Raw genomic sequence first — 21,829 nt, forward strand, 5'->3', positions numbered from 1 at the left:
CATTTGTTTTTTTTAAAATTAATATATTATATATTTATTATTTTTATATTATTTATATCTCATAAAAACATTTTTTTAAAACCAAAATACAAAACCCATCACACACATAGGCTCTATTTATATAAATATGTTTTAAAATTTTATTATTATAAAATAGATAGACCCTCTGATTTTCAAGATTTTTGCAATTAGCATTTCGAAAATAAAAAGCCACTTACTTTAGTGGGATCTTATCGACTTCTTTGACTTTCACTAAATTCTATGGACAAATAGCACAAAGAACGGGATGAAATATTTATTATTAGGGTGATAATATTTTGAATAATTATAATGAATAAAATTATTTAATTTAATAGTCTTGATAATTGATAGCTACTGTACTCAAGGCGAAAAATCAGCATTCTTAACAAAATATTATAAAGAAAAAGTCAGCATAATTAATAAATACAAACAATACACTAGATAAAACTGCACAAAATCCATTTTTCACGAAACAAATATACTCATTTTTAAACCCTACGAATAGTTACAGAATCCTCGTTCTAAACCCTTATAAATATACTCATTTATTCTTTAAGGCTCAAGAAATAATAAATATTTTAAAAATAGCTTTACTCTGGTTCTAAATTTTTTTTATTACTAAATTTAAAAGGGATGAATATATTTATATTATAATTCAGAAGGTAAAAAAATAAAAAATTCTAAAATTCATTCGCAGTTTCGACATTATAAATCAAACATAGTTAAATATGAACGACCTTAAGAATTAAAAACATAATTTATGAAACAGTGATGGACTATTGGAATTTGACACAGTTTTATAAATATAAAAAATTTGACACAATTTTATAAAACCTGTACAATTTTGCCAACACATTATGTGTTAAATAAAAACCCATAGTTTTGCTCTATGAACACTAATTGTGTTGAATTCAATTATAAATTATACTACTCGTTCTGCTCTAAAATTTTCATTTACATTTTGCGTGTTGATCCTTAAAAATAAATTATTATATAAAAATGCAGTACAAATCAAGGTAAAAATGACAAAAATACTTATATCAATGTCTTATAATACTATTATAATAATATTTGTGCAAAAAATTATAAAAATATAAAAATATTTTAATGTTAAATACAATTATGCAAAAGGTAAATGATACCCTAAGAGCCAAACTAAGGGAATATTATTTTTACACATTAAATTAATATAATACAACTAAAAACTATGTAGATTGAATAATAATACTCCTCTGTCATTTGAATTTATGCCCACTTTTTTCGGTTGTCATAAAAATAATATTTTCATTTTTTTCATTAAAAATACTATTTTTATCTATTTTTTAAAAATTTTGTTTCCGATCATAAATGTTTGAAACCTATAAGTTACCAAAATACTATTATTTTATCATTACATCATTACTTTTACATACTAAAAAAGGACAATTGTCTTTATATACATAATTCATACTATAAGTCAATAAAATACTAATATAACGTGCTAAAAAGTAAATGAAAAGATTATTATAGGCGGATGGAGTACGCAATTGAAACCCTAAGTTATATCCAATCCATCCCATTCAACCCTAACGTTTTAACCTTTTAAGGATGTTTTGTTTAAAAAATTTGGAAGATTTTCATTATTTATACAAAAAAATTTCTCTAAAATATTAAATCAAATATTTATTTTATATTTTTTATATTATACAAAAAATTAATTTTATATTAAAAATATAACACTAATACTTATTTATATTATATCATGCAATTATTTCATTTCGAACTTTTTATTATTCAAATTCAACACCATCAGGTAGATTGTATGTATATGCATCCACCATAAGGAGAAAAGATGGAGATTAAAGATACCAACAAGAAGTCAGACTTGAAATAGATAGATAGAGAGGAAATAAAGATAAGACAATTAATAGAACAATTACCATAACAAAAGTAAATTGTGGATTTTGTTATGTAATAATAATAATATAATATAATGTTGGTAAGTATATATAATACATATATTATATGTATGTATGTATGCAGATAGTATATATTATATTATATATATATATGTACATATAATGCAGTATCTATACATATATATTAGAGATGAATGTGATACTACTAGTGTAATTAATGCAGAGATAAGAACCGAGAGAGAGAAAGACAGTGGTAAAATGCGGAGAATTGATATCATTCACATATAGGTTTCTTTAACCGACCACAAATATTCACACCTAGTTTAAGTGTCTGCCAACAAGTTTAAGTGTCTGCCAACAAAATGTTATATATTGTATTTGTGTACAACGCTCCCCGTGAATGTTTTAAACAAAGAATGTGTCTCGTTAAAATCTTATTATGAAAAAATTCTGTGGAAAAAAATCGTAGTGAAGGAAAAAAAGTACATCATTCTCATATTATTGCGCTCCCTCTGTTTTGGACTTTATTTAATGTCTTTCATCTTATGCATTCCAATTTCTTGTACTAGTTTATTGAATATTGCAGTTGGTAACGCATTCGTAAATAAATCTGCAAAATTTTCAGACAATCGAATTTGTTGCACATTAATTTCACCACTTTTCTAAATATCGTGAGTAAAAAAGAACTTTGGAGATACGTGCTTTGTTCGATCGCCTTTAATATATTCTTCATTTAACTGAGCTATACAAGCTGCATTGTCTTCGGATAATATTGTATGAGGTAATACATCATAAAAAATCAAGCCACAATTTTTATGAATATGGTGAATCATAGACCTCAACCAAACGCATTCACGACTGGCTTCGTGAATTGCTAAAACCTCAGCATGGTTTGAAGAAGTAACTACTATTGTCTATTTAGTAGATCTCTAAGAGATTGCAGTTCACCACAAGTAAATAAATAGCCAGTTTGAGATTTTTCTTTGTGTGGATCAGACAGATAATTAACATCAGCATAATCAATTAATTCATTTCGAGATTCACTTAAATAAAATAGACCGAGGTCATGAGTCCCCTAAAGATAACGAAAAATGTGCTTGATACCATTCCAATAGCGCTTTGTGGGGGATGCGCTAAACCTGGCCAGTAGATTTACTAAAAAAAGATATATCTGGTCTGGTACAATTTGCAAGGTACATTAATGCGCCGCCAATAGCGCGGAGATATGGTACCTCCGGGCCAAGTATTTCTTCATTTTCTTTTCTTGACCTAAATGGATCTTTACTGGGATCAAGAGATCTTACCACCATTGGTATACTCAAAGAGTGAGATTTATCCATATAAAATTGTTTTAATACCTTTTGGGTATATGTGAATTGATGGATAAATATTTCATTATTAATATGATCCACTTGTAATCCCAGACAATATTTTGTCTTTCCAAAATCTTTGATCTCAAATTCTTTCTTTAGATATTCAACTGCAATTTGGATCTCTTCAGGAGTTCCAATTAAATTGAGATCATCAACATATATTGCAATAATGACAAAATTTGATCCATTTTTCTTTATAAAGACGCATGAGCATATTGGATCATTAATATAACTTTCTTTTATTAAATATTCGCTGAGACGGTTATATCACATTCGACCTGATTGTTTAAGTCCATACAATGACTTTTTCAATTTGATGGAATATGATTCCTTTGGGTTTAATTTGTATGTTTCAGACACATTGAATCCCTCAAGAACTTTCATATATATATATATATATATCAATATCCAATGAGTCATAAAAAAAAATATACAGTAACTACATCTAAAAGATGCATATCGAGCTTTTCTCGCACTGCTAGGCTCACAAGGTATCTAAATGTTATTTCATCAACAACTGAAAAGTATGTTTCATCAAAATCTACTCCTAGTCTTTATGAGAATCCCTGAGCCACAAGACGGGCTTTATATCTCACAATTTCATTATGTTTATTTCTTTTTCGTACAAACATCCATTTGTATCAAACTGATTTTATACCATCCGGTGTTTGAACAATTGGTCCGAAGACCTCCTTTTTGTTTAATTAGTCAAGCTCTGATTGAATCGCATGTTCCTATTTTGACCAGTCATTTCTTTGCCAAAATTCATGAACCGATTTTGGTTCTGGATCCTCATTTTCTTCCATTATATCAAGTGCTAAACTGTAGGCGAAGGCATTATCAGTTTTTTTACGGTTCCAACATTTTCTTGAAGTAACGTAGTTAATCGATTTTCAATAATCTCATCATGTTCTTCAAGATCGAGGTTGACTTCCTCATTAGATTGAGGTTTATCAATGTCATTCCTGATATTTTCATGATTATCATCATTAATTCCTCTTTTCTTTCAAGGATGTTTGTCTTTGGAACCGAGTGTTCTACCACGCTTTAAGCATGTCGCTGATTCATTAACACTTGCAATTTGTCCATCAGGGACAGTTAATTTAGCCGGAGCATTAGCAGCTTGGATATATGATCGAGTGACTTTGCTCGAGTCATTGAAAGCATCTGGTTGATTTGCAATATTTTGAAAATGTATAATACGTTGAACTTCTAGTTCACACTGCTTTGTACGAGGATCACAAAAATTCAATGGGATTTTCCAATTAATATCCCTTTTCTGTTCATTTCTATCTCCCCATTATGTCGGAAAATATAATTCGTCAAAATGACAACATGCAAATATTGCAGTGAATAAATCACCCGTCATAGGTTCAAGATATTTTATAATTGACAGCGATTCATATCCGACATAAATGTCCAATCTACGTTGAGGACCCATTTTTGTACATTTGGAGGTGGAATAGAAACATAAACAGCGCACCTAAAAATACGTAGATGAGATATATTTGGTTCGTGACCAAATACTAACTGCATCGGGGAGTAGCTATGATAGCTTGTCGGCCTCGTTCTTATAAGTGTTCCTGCATGTAAGATTGCATGTCCCCAAGCTGAAACGGACAACATAGATCTCATTGGTAATGGTCTAGAAATCAATTGCAATCTTTTAATAAGTGATTCTGCTAGGCCATTTTGTGTATGAACATGAGCAACTGGGTGCTATACATTAATTCCAATCGACATGCAATAATCATCAAATACATTTGATGTATATTCACCAGCATTATCCAGACGTATAATCTTGATGGGATTATCGGGGAATTGTGCCCGTAATTTAATAATTTGGGCAAACAATCTCGCAAATGTCATATTATGAGTAGATAGTAAACAAAGATGTGACCATCTGGTAGATGCATCAATAAGCACCATAAAATATTTAAATTGCCCACACGGTGGGTCTATTGGTCCACAGATATCCCCGTGTATTCTTTTAAAAAATGTAGGTGATTCAATACCTACTTTAGTTGGCGATGGCCTGATTATCAATTTTCCCTGAGTGCAGGCAACACAGGTTAACTCATTTGAGTTTAACACTTTTTGACCTTTTAATGAATGGTCATGCGAATTCTCAATTATTCGCCCCATTATTATACTGCCAGGATACCCAAGACAATCATGTCATATTTGAAAATCGGTAGTCTTTTGATCTACCGTGAGATGTGTTTCAACAACACCTAATCTGGCATAATATAAGCCAGTAGAGAGTGGGGGTAATATCTCAATGATGCATTTCTTTTTATCAAGGATATTGGTGATCAATAAAAATTCGGTATCACTCATAGTTTCAATGTGATAACCATTTTTCCGAATGTCATGAAAGCTCAGTAAGTTTCTTCGAGCTTTAGTGGCCAACAGTGCATATTGTATCACAATTTTCGTCCCCGCGGGGAGAAATATAATGACTTCTCCAGAGCCTTCAATTAATTTTGCACTGCCACTTATTGTATTGACATTCATTCTTTCCCTTTTCAAATGGGAGAAATATTTTTCGTGTTTCAATATAGTATGTGTTGTTGCACTGTCAATAAAACACATATTTGCATATGTTATGCACAAAAAATAATAATAATAAGGTAATAGTGGTAGGTCGGACAGACAGGTCTGATGGTCAGCAGGTCGGACAGACAGGTCTGATGGTCTGCGGTTGGATAGGCAAGTCGGCTGGTCTGCGGTCGGATAGGCAAGTCGGCTGGTCTGCGGTCGGATAGGCAAGTCAGCTGGTCCGCAGGCGGATAGACAAGTTGCTTAGTGGGTGCGGCCAAGGAGTCTTTTGGTCTAGCGATTGGTCTGTGAATTGGTCGGTTGGGCTATTTGAGTTTTGGAACTGGTGGAGGCGTTTGGCAAGGCGGTTGATATAACCGACCAGATGACGTTTCAAAACGTTTCTTCTTGGGCGGTTGACGGCGGTTGCTGGTGACGGTTCCAAAACGTCTTTTCAAGGAATATTTAAGGATTTGGATCAACAACTGACAATCATCTTCAATCAATTTCAACAAAAACAAAGTCAGATTCGGGGATCACCATTTTAAATTTCCAGTATGTAGTTTTTAAATTTCCAGTTTATGTATGTACTTTCGAGATTTCTAATCTCAGGCACTAATTAATCAAATTTGAGGATATTTCCATATATTTGAATTTTACTTTTTATTTGTTGAAAAAAATACATCAACAACATCATTTTGTTTGGCATCTATTTAACCTTCAAATATAAATAAATACAATATTAATAAATATTACAAAATACATTACAAAAAGGTAATATGCGATAATTTAAAGATAACAAAATATAAAGTAACATAATGAAAAATGACATAATATGTCTGTCACTGGGGATTAGCTGGATCTACGACAACATTATATCAAGATGCGTTGTGTCGTAATCCAGAAGATCATCATCAGGGTCATCATCGTTATCAACGTGATTAGTCTCGATCTCTTTCCCCTTTTTCTGCAGTGAGGTCTGATAAAGATCGACTAGGTGTTTGGTTGTTCTGCAGGTATTGGCCCAATGGTCTTCAATGCCACATCGATTACAAATACCGATTTGTCTCTTTACTTGTTTAGCATTTTTGGCTATATCCCCATATTGGGGTTTACTCTACTTCTTGTTAATGTCAAACCTGTGGTGATTGTAAGGGGTATATCAACCGCGTTGACTCTCACGGCCGCGACCACATCTACGGCTTCTACCACGTCCTCGGCCTCGTTCAGAAAATGTCACGTTCACTTTAGGGAACAGACTGGAACCAGTGGGTAGAGACTGATAATTTTTCATCAGTAACTCATTATTTTGCTCAGCTAATAAAAGACATGCAATGAGTTGTGAGTACTTTTGAAAGTTTTTCTCACGATACGATATTGATGTTGCAGTACAACATTAGAAGCATGAACGTAGAGAATCTTTTCAAATTTATCATTCTCAGTAACATTTTTTCCGTAGAGTTTCAACTGAGATGTAAATGGATAGCATAGTTGTACTCTGTAACAGTTTTAAAATCCTGCAATTGTACGTTAAGCCAATCATGTCGGGCTTCGGAGAGAGTATATATTTCAAGTGCCTAAATCTCTCCCTCAATTCATTCCACATATCAAGTGGATCTTTCACCGTCAAATATTCGGACTGTAAAGGAATGTCCAAATGGTGACGAATGAAAATAATAGCCTTAGCCTGACCTTGGCTTGTAGCTGCATTTTCACTGCAAAAATTGTATGAACAAGGCCCATAGAAACCAAATACATTTCTACGTCCAGGGACCAAGTCAGAAAATTATTGCCGGTAAGAGACAAAGGTTTAAAAGAAAACTTTGCAAGATTTTCCATAGTTTAGAAAATAGATAATATAGATAGTATAGAAATAAAACTTACCAAAAATAAAATAGACAAGAGTTTTCGTATTGATAACGTGTTATGTAACAATAATAATATAATATAATGTTGATAAATATATATAATATATATTATATGTATATGTACGTATGCTGGTAGTATATATTATTATATATATGTGTACATATAATGCACTATCTATACATATATATTTGATATGAATGTGATACTACTAGTGTAGTTAATGCAGAGATGAGAATAGAGGGAGTTGTAAAATGTGGAGAATTGATATCATTCAAGTACATTATGCTATACATATATAGGTTTCATCAACCAATCACAAACATTCACACCTAGTTTAAGTGTCTGCCAACAAAATGTTGTTATGTATTGCATTTGTGTACAACAGATTTCTCATTTACATTTTCATTATCTCCATTTTCACTATTTTCATTTTATTTTTTATAACAGCCGCTACTAGCTGAGTGGCTCTGCGTAAACCTTGGGCCACAAGTCTCACTCCACACCACCAGACCAGTATTTACAAGACACTATTTTTATATGATTTATGAAATACTACTTAACCAAATTTGTGATTAAAAGTTTTAGTCATATTCACACTTGAAGAAATATGGGCCAAATCTATGCAATTCAACAAACTTCATGCCATTATTATTGCTGAAATCATTAACAATCTAGTTGTATGACAGATAGGTATAGGAAAACTTAGGAATGATTCATAGAGATTGAAGACCAAGCAATTGTCATATCATACAAAGATCAATTGAGATCCAACTAGATTACCATTCTGATTGATCATCAATTGATATAACCATTCCATAAAAAAGCTAACAAATATATTTAATGTTGTGTGCTGTAGAGAGAATGGTAATCTTGTTGGATCTATAATATCTATGGAATGGTTACCATTCCTTATTCAATTGATCATTAATTAGGAAGGTTCCCAACCAGAAGCTGTTGGTTATAATTCAGTCACTTCATTTAATGTTGTGTGCTATACACATTACTGCAGAGACAAGTGTCAACTGTCAAAGTGTCGATTTACACACATACAGCTGTATGGGTTTTGTAACAACCCTAGGATTATAGCAGCAAGAGGTTTGTGCAATTTGCATGGGGAGAGCAAATCATCCACAACTTTTGTCCTTAATAGTTTGGAGAGATTTTGTACTACTTTGAGAGAGATTTCCAAGTAGGGTTCATAATATCTCAAATAGATTTTGAAGAAATCGACAAAGATATCGGGTATGTTTAGTACACCCTACTACGTTGTGTGCTAGCCACAACTCTCACAGGTATTGAACGACGAGTGAACTGATGACATGAAACACAACAAATTGACAATTGAGCTGCTACCACCAATATTATAGTAAACAAGCAAAGTCCTTGCCCTTTTGGTAAGCCGGAAAAAGGGAAGTTACTGTTGCTAAAAAAAAAAAAGATTACTCGTCTTAAAGGGATACATTTTTTGTTGCTCTAAAGAGAGATGGGAAAATCCACTTTCTATGTTTCGGCCTGGAGATCCCATCCCAATGATTGAAAAACTAATGCTAGCACACAATACCTAATATTCGAGACCCGGTCAATCTCAAAAGACATCAAAGGAAAATTGATGTTTCATACTTGTTGTACTTGAAATTACGTAGTAGGTTTTTGGATCTTGGTTTTAAGACCAAATGACATGAGGTAGTAATGATTGAATGTGTTTAATCCAATTTTCCAAGTACCAGCTTTCTACTTTCTTAGTAATGATGGGATGCGTTTAATTTAAGTATTTGCAAGAACTCGTCACGTTTCAATCTTTTCCGGCTTGGGCAAGACTAATACTAAAATAGGAATGATACTAATATTTTCCACCTATAAAAACTCCTACAAGAAAATAACAAATAATAACAGATAGACTATTAAAACATTGAAGCATATGGGAGTACAAGAAAGTACCTTGTTAAACTCTTCAGAGTTCCTTGTGGCATGATAGAAGTTGAGACCACACCTTAAGTAACTAAGCACTCCGTCTCAGCTGCTGTCGGCAAGGCTTGTCAAGAGAACAATCGCCTCTTCTAGCTTCGAAAAATGGATTAAAAACTTCTCATGAACTTCAGCTGAGCCATGCTGATTCTGTTGCCACTGAGACAGACTGTCAACCATGACCTGCAGACCACTCTGCAGCAATTCCACACCTTTATTTATTCCATCAGGAAATTTCCTTTTCTTATTGGGCTGTTTCTCATCATCAATATCCATGATGTCAGGGAGTTTATACTCAGAATCATGCCTTATGATCTTGTGAAATTTTTCTTTCAGCAGTTGGCCTTCTTTGGCGAGTATTTTGAGCTGGTCGGAACTGGCTTGTATCGTAGTACAAGCCATTTCCTTCTCCAGAACTGCTTTAAGCTCCGACATAAATCTTTCTTCATCTGCTGCATTTCCAGACTCCAAATCAAAAGACAGTGCAGCATCCTGTGGCACAAATCGCCACAGTTGGTTACAAGAAGTGTGAGCGGCAAAATATCCAAATGCTGTGATTACAATATGAATAAATGCCCAGTGTCTTTCTCTCAGTAACATATGGTACAGCTTCCATGCAGCTGAACTTTTGGCACTTCCGTCACTGTCTGGCAATGACATATGAGCGAGTCCAGCCATGAAATGAGCTAGATTCGGTTTGCATAGAAATAGCTTAGCGTGGGATGCTGTGGACTTTGAAATAAAGAGGTTCTGAAGCTCCAAGACAACATCTTCCATTTCATCGGATGAATACAAATGCTTCATACAAGAAACGATGCCTAGCAATTCACCAAGAAGCGTTCCATATTTGTCCATGATTGCACTGTTTGAAGCGGTTTTGCACTTGCAAATAATAGAAACCAGAAATCTCAACGTCTTTATGTCACTATCGGACAGGCTAACCTGGCTGAATGAATTTATGTGTTAAATACATAAATGCAATGCCTCAAACTTAGTAACAGAAGAAAGCTTACTGAGTCTGAGTAAATGAGTATTTTAAACTTAACAAGTGAGAGGACTATCATTATGCAAAATTTTAATTGTGATGCAGTGAACTTACAGGGACTTAAGTGCCGCACAGAGAGCAGATATGGGAGTACCATAAACAAGAGAATCACTACCTCCAGGAGAGTTATCTTCAAAGCTCTCTAGGAAGTTGTAATATTGAGTCACGATTCTTTCTTTAGCATTACTCCTGTTCCTCTCTGAAAGAGAATTTAGGGGAAAACCTTCCATGAGAAGTGCCACGTGCACATTTAAAACATACTGAGATCTGCCAGTTTCAAATATGGAACTATAAAATTGATCAGCCATGAATTCTGGTCCATAAGTAGCAAGAATGCTGATCAGCCTTGCAATTTTTCGGAGACCATTCTGACAAAATAGTACTGGTTCTTGAGATGTTAGCAGGAGTACAACACACAGCTTATCAACGATGTCATTCACCATATCCTGCTCGCCATGACGTGTCAAGAAACACCAAAGTTCTGTGATGATTTCCCAACAAAGAAAATGAGGGTGGAAAAGATTTTTAATAAGGAATAGCTCTACTTCATTCCATGCAGGCGTTGAGAAGGCAACAATCATAAATGTCTTCAGCGCATGAAGAATGGCACAGAACATGGGATGGTGAGTTGATTCGCCGTTTCTTCCTGACACAAGTGGTGTAGGAACCTGCAAAACAAGAACAGAACTGTATACATCTTCATCTACTATTGTATCCATCAGCCAATCTAGCCTTTTGGCAATACCAAGTTTTGTGTCATCCTCTAAATCAACAGAACCCATTAGAAGATTGAGATACAAGGCAACTTGACCAATGGAGAGCATCTTCTCCTTGTTCATAGAATCACTTACTGAAAATATCACATCTGATGAACTGAAGCTACTATTATTGTTCTCAGCCTGAGAAGTCATGTCACTTTCAGTGTTAAATAGCCAGTCCAAAATCTTGAACTTGTTTTCTTGCTTCAACTGACTTGAGTTTAACAGAGAGTTAAGCAAGTGCAAGGAAGTTGGTTCCAGGATTTCAGCCAAAACTTCACTCACGGACTTCAAGTGGTCCACCATACTGAGTGAAATTCTGAAGGCTAATATCTTAACAACACAGTGTGATATCTCTTTGAACACGGAAAAGGCTTGGATTTGGTACTGTGAAATAATTCTTACAGCATTGATCAAATAGAACTTCACTGGAAGAAAAATCCTTTTGGCTTCTATTACAGAAACGTTTTCCTCCATTGAAGACCAGCACTCAGCCGCACATTTTAACGATTCACTGGCCAGTGAAATGAGATTCATTATCACACCTGCTATGTTCACCTTTGCTGCTAAAGAACCCTTCCCAAATTGAAGCAAAGAAACTACACCTTTCCATGACATATTTAGTAGGCTGACAAGAGTGCCACCATCAGAAGCTGCCACAGTGCCCAATTCACATAATTTTTCTACAGCACGATCAACTACAATTATGGCAAAATCTCCATTTTCAGTTTCTTTACAATCTTTTGCATTTTCCTTTTCTGCATTCCCAAGGTAGGTATCCCAATTTACACCATTGCAGTATACCTTGCACAATCGAGTCATGGAATCTAGGGCCACCTGTGCTGCCTTTAATAATTCTGAACCTAATAGTGGTATTCTCTGTAGAGAAATCACACAAGTGCAATAAGTATTGGAAATGAGAGTTTTTTTGTGAATATGCATCTCTACTTGTTACAACAAAAATGCAAATATACATCTCTACAAAAATAGCAATTGTACACCTTCTGAAATCAATGTTGGATCAGGCAAGATGGAGGGAAGAGAACGTAAGCTCAATAAACATCATATGATTCTTGATTAGGTACCATTAACAGCCTGTACACCAAATACACATACAGAGTATGCTACACTGTCAAAGTAAAACAAAGAGGTCCTAGTACTATGAACAAGCACAAGTCTACCTAATTATGTGATAGAGTTGAAAAATCAATGAGTAAAGAGAATAGAACACTTGCTCCTTCAAAATGTGATCATCAAAGAAACAACAGACAGTGATTGGCATACCTTCTTAAGAAAGAAAGGGTGATAAAGTCGGTTTAAACAGAGGTTATGGAAACCTAAGAGGACAATGCGTAATGATATAGAAAGTACAACACATTTTTTCCCCTCAGAAGCAATAGCACATTTATATAAAATAAAACTAATTGTGACACACATAACTGGTTCACCAACTGAAAAAGATTACTATAAGCCAGTATAAGTTGTTAATACCTTTATCTCAGACACCAAATCTTTCATCAATGCAAACTGTTCTGAAATGAAGCATTCTAGGTTGTCCACCAATTTCTTACTAGTGGAAGCAGGGTATCTTGCTAAAGCTGTATAGCTGGCAGTTGAGTAGCTGAGCAGATCCAAAACTAACTGAAAAAGTTCAAAAGGTTTTAACATGACCATTGAATCTTACTTACTTGGGAGAAGATGATGTTCTGAATTGATATCTTACAAATCTATAATATCAATTTTATGAGAAGTTAGAATTCTTCTGAGGAAACAAAAGAGACCAATAACCAAATTGAACACGTTTCCGTGAAAAAGAAGCATTCACTATTTTTCTAGTGTTGCAATCATGAGGAATTATAACAATGTAAACTCCAATCCACTGTAGCATGTAGAAGCATATAAGAGATAATCAATATTCTACTTTACATATTGTCATTCTTCAACATAATGTAGAAAAAGAATCTTACAAAACCAAATTACATATGTAAACAAGATAATGTTTATAAGTCAGAAATGTAACAGAATAGAATAAGTCATCAAGATAATGCCCCAATGACCTTCACCTGATAAAAGAAACTTGAATGTTCTTCTTCTGGAGAATCCTCGAGTGACATGAGAGTCATTTTCAAATGCTTTCTGCACCAAATGTTTGCCTAAGAATGATGATCAAGATATTAATTACACATTATTGATGAACTCAAAATAACAAAATCACAAAATACTACTATCAGCCATATTAAAAAATAAAAATAAACAGATTAAAATAAAAAAAACATCTTATAGTCCAAGATAATAAAAATTATGGACAAGAACAAAGAGCATACTTTTGTTCCCAGTGCGATAAACTGAACCAGATTTCCTGAAACATCTGAATCCAAGTATTTGGCCGCCACGTGTAAAATAGTTTTGTTCAAAGTGCACTGAGATATATCCAAGCACGTAAAGTCCTCCCAAAACATCTAAATTGTTGAAGAAAACAAGATAAGCAACTACAAATAGCTACAATGGGCACCAGATGTCATCGCATTCTAGCACGTATTTATAATCCAAATGCATATACTGTTGAATAATTATACAAAAACAAGAAAAAAAAAAACAAGCAAACCAAAAGTTTGAATATCGTGAGCATAATTAGGATACTGCCAAATGCTCAACAATTGTATTCACTTCAGATTTCTCATCTATACCCAATTCCTCCAAATTCTGGAGCAGCTGCACACGATTTTCAACCACCTACAAATTCCATACATTTATTATGTAATCAATAGCTGAATTATGAGTAAAAATAAAAAACTGAAACAGACACAGTTTCTAGCCCTCCACTCTTCACCAATACTACCATTTCAATGATCTCTGGAGGTAAAATGAAACAAGAAACCTCAAATTCCGATGCTTAAAAACTGCTCCCAAAATGCAAACACAGTAATACTCCTGCTTTATTCCACACATTAACCCATCAATCAATTTCTAAAATAAACAATCCACAACCATAACTGAAATAAGATTTACAAATGATTAGCCGATTAGCTAAATCTCGACCGCTTGCGCCAGTAACAAAAGAACGAAGATCTCAAAAATTTCTCAAAATCGTAAACCAGTATAATTAAGAGCTACAAAAGACGGTGCAGATTTACAAACAATAAGCATCGTAAAAACGCTAAAATTGATCGGTAATCAGAAGCTTGCCTCGGCAGATTTAATATCTTGAAGTAAGGCGAGCAAGCCTTTGCCTGATTTGGAGCTCTCCATCGTCTCCTATATCTCTGTTTCGGATACATAGCCTTGAATGGCTGTGTATTTATTCATTCCACTTTTCATTCCCGCCATAGCGAAAATGTAGGGTTAGTTTGTTTTTAGTTTCAACGCAAAAACAGAAGTATTGCATTACCATTGCCTCGGTCTTCTAATTTTCTTTTTATTCTTTTTTGTTCTTCTTTTTAGTTAAATTTATTTTATTATTAAATTTAATAAACTCCATTTTATATAAAACACAATATTATTTTCTATTTTGGTCTGTTTTAAAATAAGTTAATTTAGTAACTGCATTACCTATATATAACATATTTAATATCTTTTAAATTTTTAATATATTACACGATCCCTTGTTGCACAATTTATCTAAGAAATGTATTTTTGTCCTTTTTTTCATATAAATCAATATAATACTAATAAATAATACTGGTTTTATGGGAGATGGTACCTTTCCGTCCCATCTTAATTGATATATTTTTTTTTACTTTTGTTTATTTTATAATAATTGACATTTTTTTATTTTGTATAAAATTACTAAAAATCAAAACATATTTAACAAATATAATAAACTAGTTTTTTAGTTCCGTAATTGATCTCATTTATCATTTTAGTCTCGTAACTGGATTATATCACAAACTAGTCCTGTAATGTAAATTTTTTTTGCAATTTTAGTCCTTCAGCGACGGAGATACCTACGTGACACAAATGTAACTCGTCGGATGACACGTGTCTGCCAAGTCAGCGATACTTACGAACACCTGAATTTTATTTTTTTAATTTTATTTTTAAATTCTTAATTTTCAAAACTATTTTTGGAAATTTTTAATTTTATAAAAAAGACAAAATAAATTAATTAAAATAAAAAATAAATCTATGTGTCCATCAAATATCGCTGACCTGACGGACATGTATCTTCCGGCGAGCCACGCGGGCGCCACGTAGGCATTTCCGGTGCCGGAGGACTAAAAGTACGAAAAATTTTCACTTGCGGGACTAATTTGCGATAGACTCCAGTTACATGATTAAAATAATAAAGGGGTCCAATTACAATAGTGTCTTTTGTCATTTTCGTCCGTCTCAAAACAATAGTCCAATTTTTATTTTTGTTAACTAACTCCCCACCTTTTTACAAAATTATCCAAACTTTTTCACGATAATTACATAAAGTAAGAATATTTTGGTCTTTTAAAAACACTTTTACACCCATTACCAATATAATACTATTATTCATTAATTCCTGCATCAATTTTAAATATCACTATTGTTTTGTGACAGAGGGAATATAAATTAACTTATAATATAAATTATAAATAAATAAACGTTTTTTTTTTAATTTACTTATATTATAGGATTTTTTTTATTGCAATATAATTTTTAAAATATTTAAATAATATATTCTAATTTTTTAAATAATGTACTATATTAAATTTATTTTAAAATTATCATTATTATTAATTATATAAAAAATTATAAAATAATATTATAATTTATTATTATTAATTAATTAAATTTCATTATCTCAAATACTATGTCACTGATTAAATATGTCAATTCACCTTAAACAAAAAAATATATTTAATTATTACTTCTTTCATTTGTGATGTTTATATCATTTTACTTAGACACAAAGATTAAAAAAAAAAAATATTTTAATATAAAATAAAATAAGTAAAAAAAATATTATAAAAAATTTATTAAAAAATATATTAAAAAACAATTAAAAAATAAAAAATATTATAATATAAAAATAAAATAAATAAAAAAGAGATATTATAAAAACTTTATTAAAAAATATATAAAAAAACAGTAATGTAATAAATAAAATAATGAAAAATTAGTTATTAATTTCTTAAAGTATAATAATATAAATATAGGAAAATAAAATTATTTTTTTTCCATGCATTGTGCATAAATACTGATAACAAAAAGAAAGCCTAATTACAGTGGGTGGGCGGAAAATACTACTCCCTTCGACCCATTTCAAAGTATAATTGTTATCATTTTCGTTTGACTCAATCCAAATTATTTATATTTCATTTTATTTAAATAAAAATAATTAATTATTAATACCAAAATATCTTTAATTTTTATTTAAATTGCAAATATACAATTATACATATTATTACTTTATATATAAACTTAAAAAGGCAAAAATATCAAAATTTTTTAAACACTTTTACTAATTAATAAAATATTATTATATTTTAATTTATTATAAAACCCCAAATGACCATTTAGAATTGGACAACAAAAATATTTAAATAATATTAATTTATTACAACTATTATCAATTTTATTACACATTATTCTTATTCTATTTAAATTTTTATACTGCTTTTGTTTTGTAACAAGAGTGCAATTTGTTTTTTATATGTAAATTTTTTAATATTAATATTATATTATTTGTCGTAAAAAAGACAAAAATATTCATATTAATACAGTGTAATATAAAAATAATGATATTTGTATAATATATTGTAAATTGCAAAGGTATTTATTATGTTAGATATGTAGTACAATTACTAAATTAAAAAATAATATCTTATTTTAAGACCGATAAAAATAGAAAATTGTATTAGTTTCCTTGTGGGACGGAGTGAGTAAATATTTTATAGTACCTTTATCCTATTTTCAATAAAATATTTTTTTTAATCTTTTCTCAAAAGATATAAATTTACCAAACATTAGTTTTTTTTTTTACCTAAGATTCCCTCTGTCCCACATATAATGTCTTATTTTTTATTTTCGTTCGTCCCACATTTAATCATATTTTTAAACTTTTAATTTTTAATTTTTTTATTATTCTAATTATTTTTATTACATTATAATTATTTTATTAATATATTTTTAATTATTTATTAATCATATCCCTTCTAAATTCTCGTGTCTACCGTAACGACAACTGTGACACCATATCGGGGACGACGGAGAGAGTATTATAGTATTAAATACTCCCTCTGTCTGCCTCTAAGGATCACATTTACATTTTATGTCATTGTACTTAACATTAAAAATATTTTTATATTTGTATAATTTTTTTTGTACAAATGTCCTTCTATTAGTATTATAAGACACTACTTTTCCAATTTTTCTTAATTTGTACTACGTTTAGATATAATAATTAATATTCAAATATCAACTCGCAAAAAGTAAATGAGACCCTTAGAGCCGGACGGAGGTAGTATATTTTAAATAAAAATTTAAATCAAAATCAAGCAGTTGTTTAGTTTGTATTTCAAACAAAAAAAAATTGTACTATTATTCCCAACAAAATTATATTGGTTGTGTTTGTTTATTCTTTTAGTTTGAGGTATTTTTTTATATGATATACGACTAATTGTGTCGATAATATAAAAAATAATACTATCTTCGTCCGGCTCTAAGGGTCTTATTTACTTTTTGCGTGTTGATCTTTGAATATTAATTATTATATCAAAACGTAATACAAATTAAGAAAAAATTGCAAAAATACTTCTATTAGTGTTTTATAATACTAATAGAATGACATTTGTAAAAAAATTATACAAATATAAGAATATTTTTAATGTTAAGTACAATGACACAAATGGTAAATGTGACCCTTATAGGCGGACGGAGAGAGAATTTTATCTTGAATATTGACTTTTGTGAAAAGATAAAATATATATATTGAAAATTGTGTTGAAAAAAAATTACGAGCAAACAAACCCTTAACTTTTTGTAAGGATATTGTTGATGATGATTTCAACAATAAAAAGTAAAATTCAAAAATATATTTCGAACTTGAATGAAGAGTGTCTGAGATCACGGATCCCTAGACAGACAGTACATAATATTGCTAAAGAAAAGAAAAATAAAAGCTGAAAAGGATAACTGGAAAACTAAAATGGTGATCCCCAATGAGAATTTCTTTGAAATTTTGTCTGATTGAAGATGCTTGCTCTCTATCGCTGAGGCTGCTTATATACGTATCAAACCAAACCGTCCTGAACCACTTCCATGACAGTTACCCTTGAACCACCCAAAAAACCACTTTCACATCGGTAACCGTAAAGAAACTGTTTCCACGTCGGTAATCGTAAAAACCTGCTTCCACGTCGGTTATAAACCGCCCAAAAACTACTTTTACGTTAGTTACCCATCCGAAAACTGCTTCCACGTCGGTTCTGAACTATCCAAAAATTGCTTCCACGTAGGTTCTGAACCATCCAAAAACTGCTTCATCGTCGGTTATCTTTGTAACCAACCGTCCCAAGGTCTAAACTCTGATGAAAACTATCTGTAGGACCAACCGTCCAACTGGCCTGGCCCCAACAACCATCTGACTGAATGACTCTAGTCCACCACTGGATTGCCACTAGGCCTATCCATTCATCCTTCCTGGGCTCAAACCCTAACCTTATTATTTTGTGCTCAACAACTTGCCTCCTCCTCATCTGACTCCTAAACGTCACTCTCGATCGGCTCAAGAAGTGACGGTTGGGAGTCTTCAACAACAATTGGGAGTATTTAACTATCAAACCCTTTTTTTTGCGCATCAATTCGGTTGCCAACAAGGTATTCCTGACTCTCTTGCCCGACCACACTACCGACTTCTCCTGAGCAACCACCAACCGATCTGCCAATAGTCGACCTTCCGGCCAAAAATCCTCCGGCGGTTGGGCTCCCATTTTTGGGTCCCCCGGCGGCTGGCTCTTCCAAAACCGGCCAACCAGCAGCCGACACTCCTGAGGCCAACCGACTTTCCGCTGAAGAGAAGTCTGGTAGAAATATCCTGAGGCCAACCGACTTCCCGATGGATGGCTGTCTCCAATCCTTCCCATGTGAGGCTAACCGATTTCCTCTAGTGTTGGCTCCTTCCGAGGCGACCTCCGTCTTGGGTCAGGTAGACAACTTCGCATGCTTCTAAAATTTCTTGTTGATATTCCGAATTTTAAATCAGCATTTCCATTTGGCAGCATAATTTCAATCTCTTCTTCATCTCCCAAGTTCTAGTTCCAACAACTGCGCGATCGATCATGGCCCATTGTGCAACACTGCCCTTTGCTGACTTGCAGCTTAAAGATCTTCAAGCTCTAGCTCAAGTCACGATTGATTTGCTGATTCAACATCCCACCGAGTCGACGGCTACTCCAGTTTTGCACCGACTGATGGAACGGATCACCGAACTCCAAGCCGATCTTCCAGTGATCCAAGCAGTCGGCCCGTCTCAGCCTCCGATCTTTCAAATGACCTCGAAATCAGCCGACTTAACGATCACGTCGTCAATATAGACTTCTATTTTGAAAACTTGATTACCATCTCAGAACATCAGTTGTTGATGCCAAAATGATGGCACACATTGGGACGCATAAATCCAATCCCTTCCAAGCAACACTGAATATGTGGTATTTGCATCTACTATAAAGAAGACGGTTGATATTATTTTAGGCTCGACCTCTATCGAGGCTACCATCATACCTTTCAGCTTGGTCGGCTGACCCGTGAAATTTTTTATTTCAATGTCCACTGGTGATAAATCAGAAACCTCATTGCCTAGTCTTTGAGGTATTTTTAAAGGCATAACATTAAAGACTGCACCATTATCAATGAAAACCTTACTGATTAATTTATCACATATATGAGCATTGACATAAAGGGGCTTCAGATGATGTACCGTTCCTTCAGGGAGAGAAGAGAAAACAATTGGTGGGGGACCATTTGTTGATGGATCAAGGTCCATCGCCCATTCGGGTTTCTCAAAACAGTTATTAGCTAAACTAGACCAAATGGGCTCCTCCCAAGTCTGCTCCTCTTGTTGCCAGCGCAGTCTTAACATCCTGACCTCAAAAGGGGACCATCCAGAGGCCTGATCGGTGGCTTTTTCCTTAAGTGACTTAATCTCAGTCGGTGGGAGGGACCCGAACCGAATTCCTTGGCCATTTTCTTTGATCTCTCCTATGATTGGATCAACATTAATCTTGTTACAATATCGACATATGTAAGTAACACTTGGCCTTCTTAACAACCCCCTGTTGATCCTCTTTTTGAACAGTCCGGTGATATGTGGTAGTATCTAAAGATAGTTGAATACCAGGTTGATGCCGGATCTCAGGTTTGGGGCCTGAGTGATCCCTACGATTATCAATACGGCGACCGTGCCGAGCAGCATATCTACGTTTAACATTACAAATCTGAGTATGATTCATAACTGGAAATCAAGGATTAATATTTACTGAAAGTGGCTTCCTATTCTGACCCCATTTACCGTCGAGTGGATATGGCTTCCTTGTTGGCCGATTTTGTACTAATACCGGGTCCTTAAGCTCTGCCTCATATGTTCTGTCTGGACGGTTCCATTTTTCTACAACTCGGTCTCTACAAAATTTGAATTATTCCTTCTGTTTTCCCTCCGGACCTTCATTCCTTGATAACTCTTTATTTGGAGAAACTCCTATTGTAGCAGTGTTACCTTGGGAAACGGTTGTTGTTCAACCTCCAGGGTGATATATTTGAAGCCTCCAGCTTTGATAGCCATTTGAATCTCCTTCATGAAATGTGTAAATTGACTTGTACTGTAAGTGAAAGAATTATGCCACTTGCAGTAAGGTCTTTCTTTAATTTCTTCTTTTGTCGTCAATCGTTGTCCTTTAAGAATCCAAATTTGTCCATCCTTCAAGAGGATATCGAAGATCTCGTCTACTTTAGAACTGTCAAAAGTCGGTTGATCCATTGCTTCGGTTCCTAGAATTGGTTTCAGCCTTAGGCAAACATACGGCTTCCCACTAACTATCTCTGCCGCTGCTTCCAACACTAGTTCCACATCTCCTTGCTAGCCATCTGTTGACCACTGTGGTGTCGAAAATTCTGATCTTTTTTCCTAAATAATGACTCCAAATGCCCAGCTTTAGACGTTAGACTAACCAGATCTTCTACCTCATGAGCGGTTAGTGACTCTCGTAGCCGTCCATGCATGTTTCGGACCACCAAATTGGTTATCTCTTTTTCCTCTATCACAATCGAACATTTGCCCTTCATCTAACGGATCCTTTCTATAATCTGGACAACATATTCTTCTGGCATCTGTCTCATTTCCACTAAATCAGTTAGAGATACCATTGGAACATGATTGAAGAACCTAGCGTAAAA

General features: G+C 33.3%; 1 protein-coding gene across 6 annotated transcripts; it reads right to left on the minus strand.

Moving 5' to 3' along the window:
• Window positions 1-6,557: 6,557 nt before the first annotated feature.
• On the minus strand, window positions 6,558-14,837 carry LOC127242747 (uncharacterized). 6 transcript variants are annotated; one of them, XR_007836874.1, is made up of 8 exons: window positions 14,657-14,828; window positions 14,111-14,203; window positions 13,795-13,929; window positions 13,534-13,623; window positions 12,962-13,111; window positions 10,767-12,349; window positions 9,641-10,613; window positions 6,558-7,150 (listed from the first exon to the last, which is right to left on the minus strand). XR_007836874.1 is itself a non-coding variant. In XM_051262432.1 (7 exons), exons 1-7 carry the CDS (start codon window positions 14,746-14,748, stop codon window positions 9,716-9,718), a joined length of 2,994 nt encoding a protein of 997 aa, XP_051118389.1. In that variant the 5' UTR covers window positions 14,749-14,837; the 3' UTR covers window positions 9,025-9,715. The 6 variants fall into 6 exon arrangements, 3 of the variants coding, with proteins under 3 accessions (XP_051118390.1, XP_051118389.1, XP_051118388.1); XR_007836873.1 differs by having other exon boundaries at window positions 6,559-7,112; XR_007836875.1 differs by lacking the exon at window positions 6,558-7,150 and adding an exon at window positions 7,907-9,013.
• Window positions 14,838-21,829: the final 6,992 nt, after the last annotated feature.

The sequence above is a fragment of the Andrographis paniculata genome, unplaced genomic scaffold, assembly GCF_009805555.1.
Source record: "Andrographis paniculata isolate CXL003 unplaced genomic scaffold, ASM980555v1 Contig87END, whole genome shotgun sequence".
NCBI classification, from domain to species: Eukaryota; Viridiplantae; Streptophyta; class Magnoliopsida; order Lamiales; family Acanthaceae; genus Andrographis; species Andrographis paniculata.

Bases quoted from the DNA above. Each gene is read 5' to 3' on its own strand.
- LOC127242747 (XM_051262431.1), bottom strand. From the start codon at position 14,719: ATGGAGAGCTCCAAATCAGGCAAAGGCTTGCTCGCCTTACTTCAAGAT. The intron at 14,204-14,656 runs GCAAGCTTCTGA...TGGAATTTGTAG, and splicing joins AAGATATTAAATCTGCCGAG to GTGGTTGAAAATCGTGTGCA. The intron at 12,350-12,961 runs GTATTAACAACT...ATTTCTCTACAG, and splicing joins ATTTGGTGTCTGAGATAAAG to AGAATACCACTATTAGGTTC.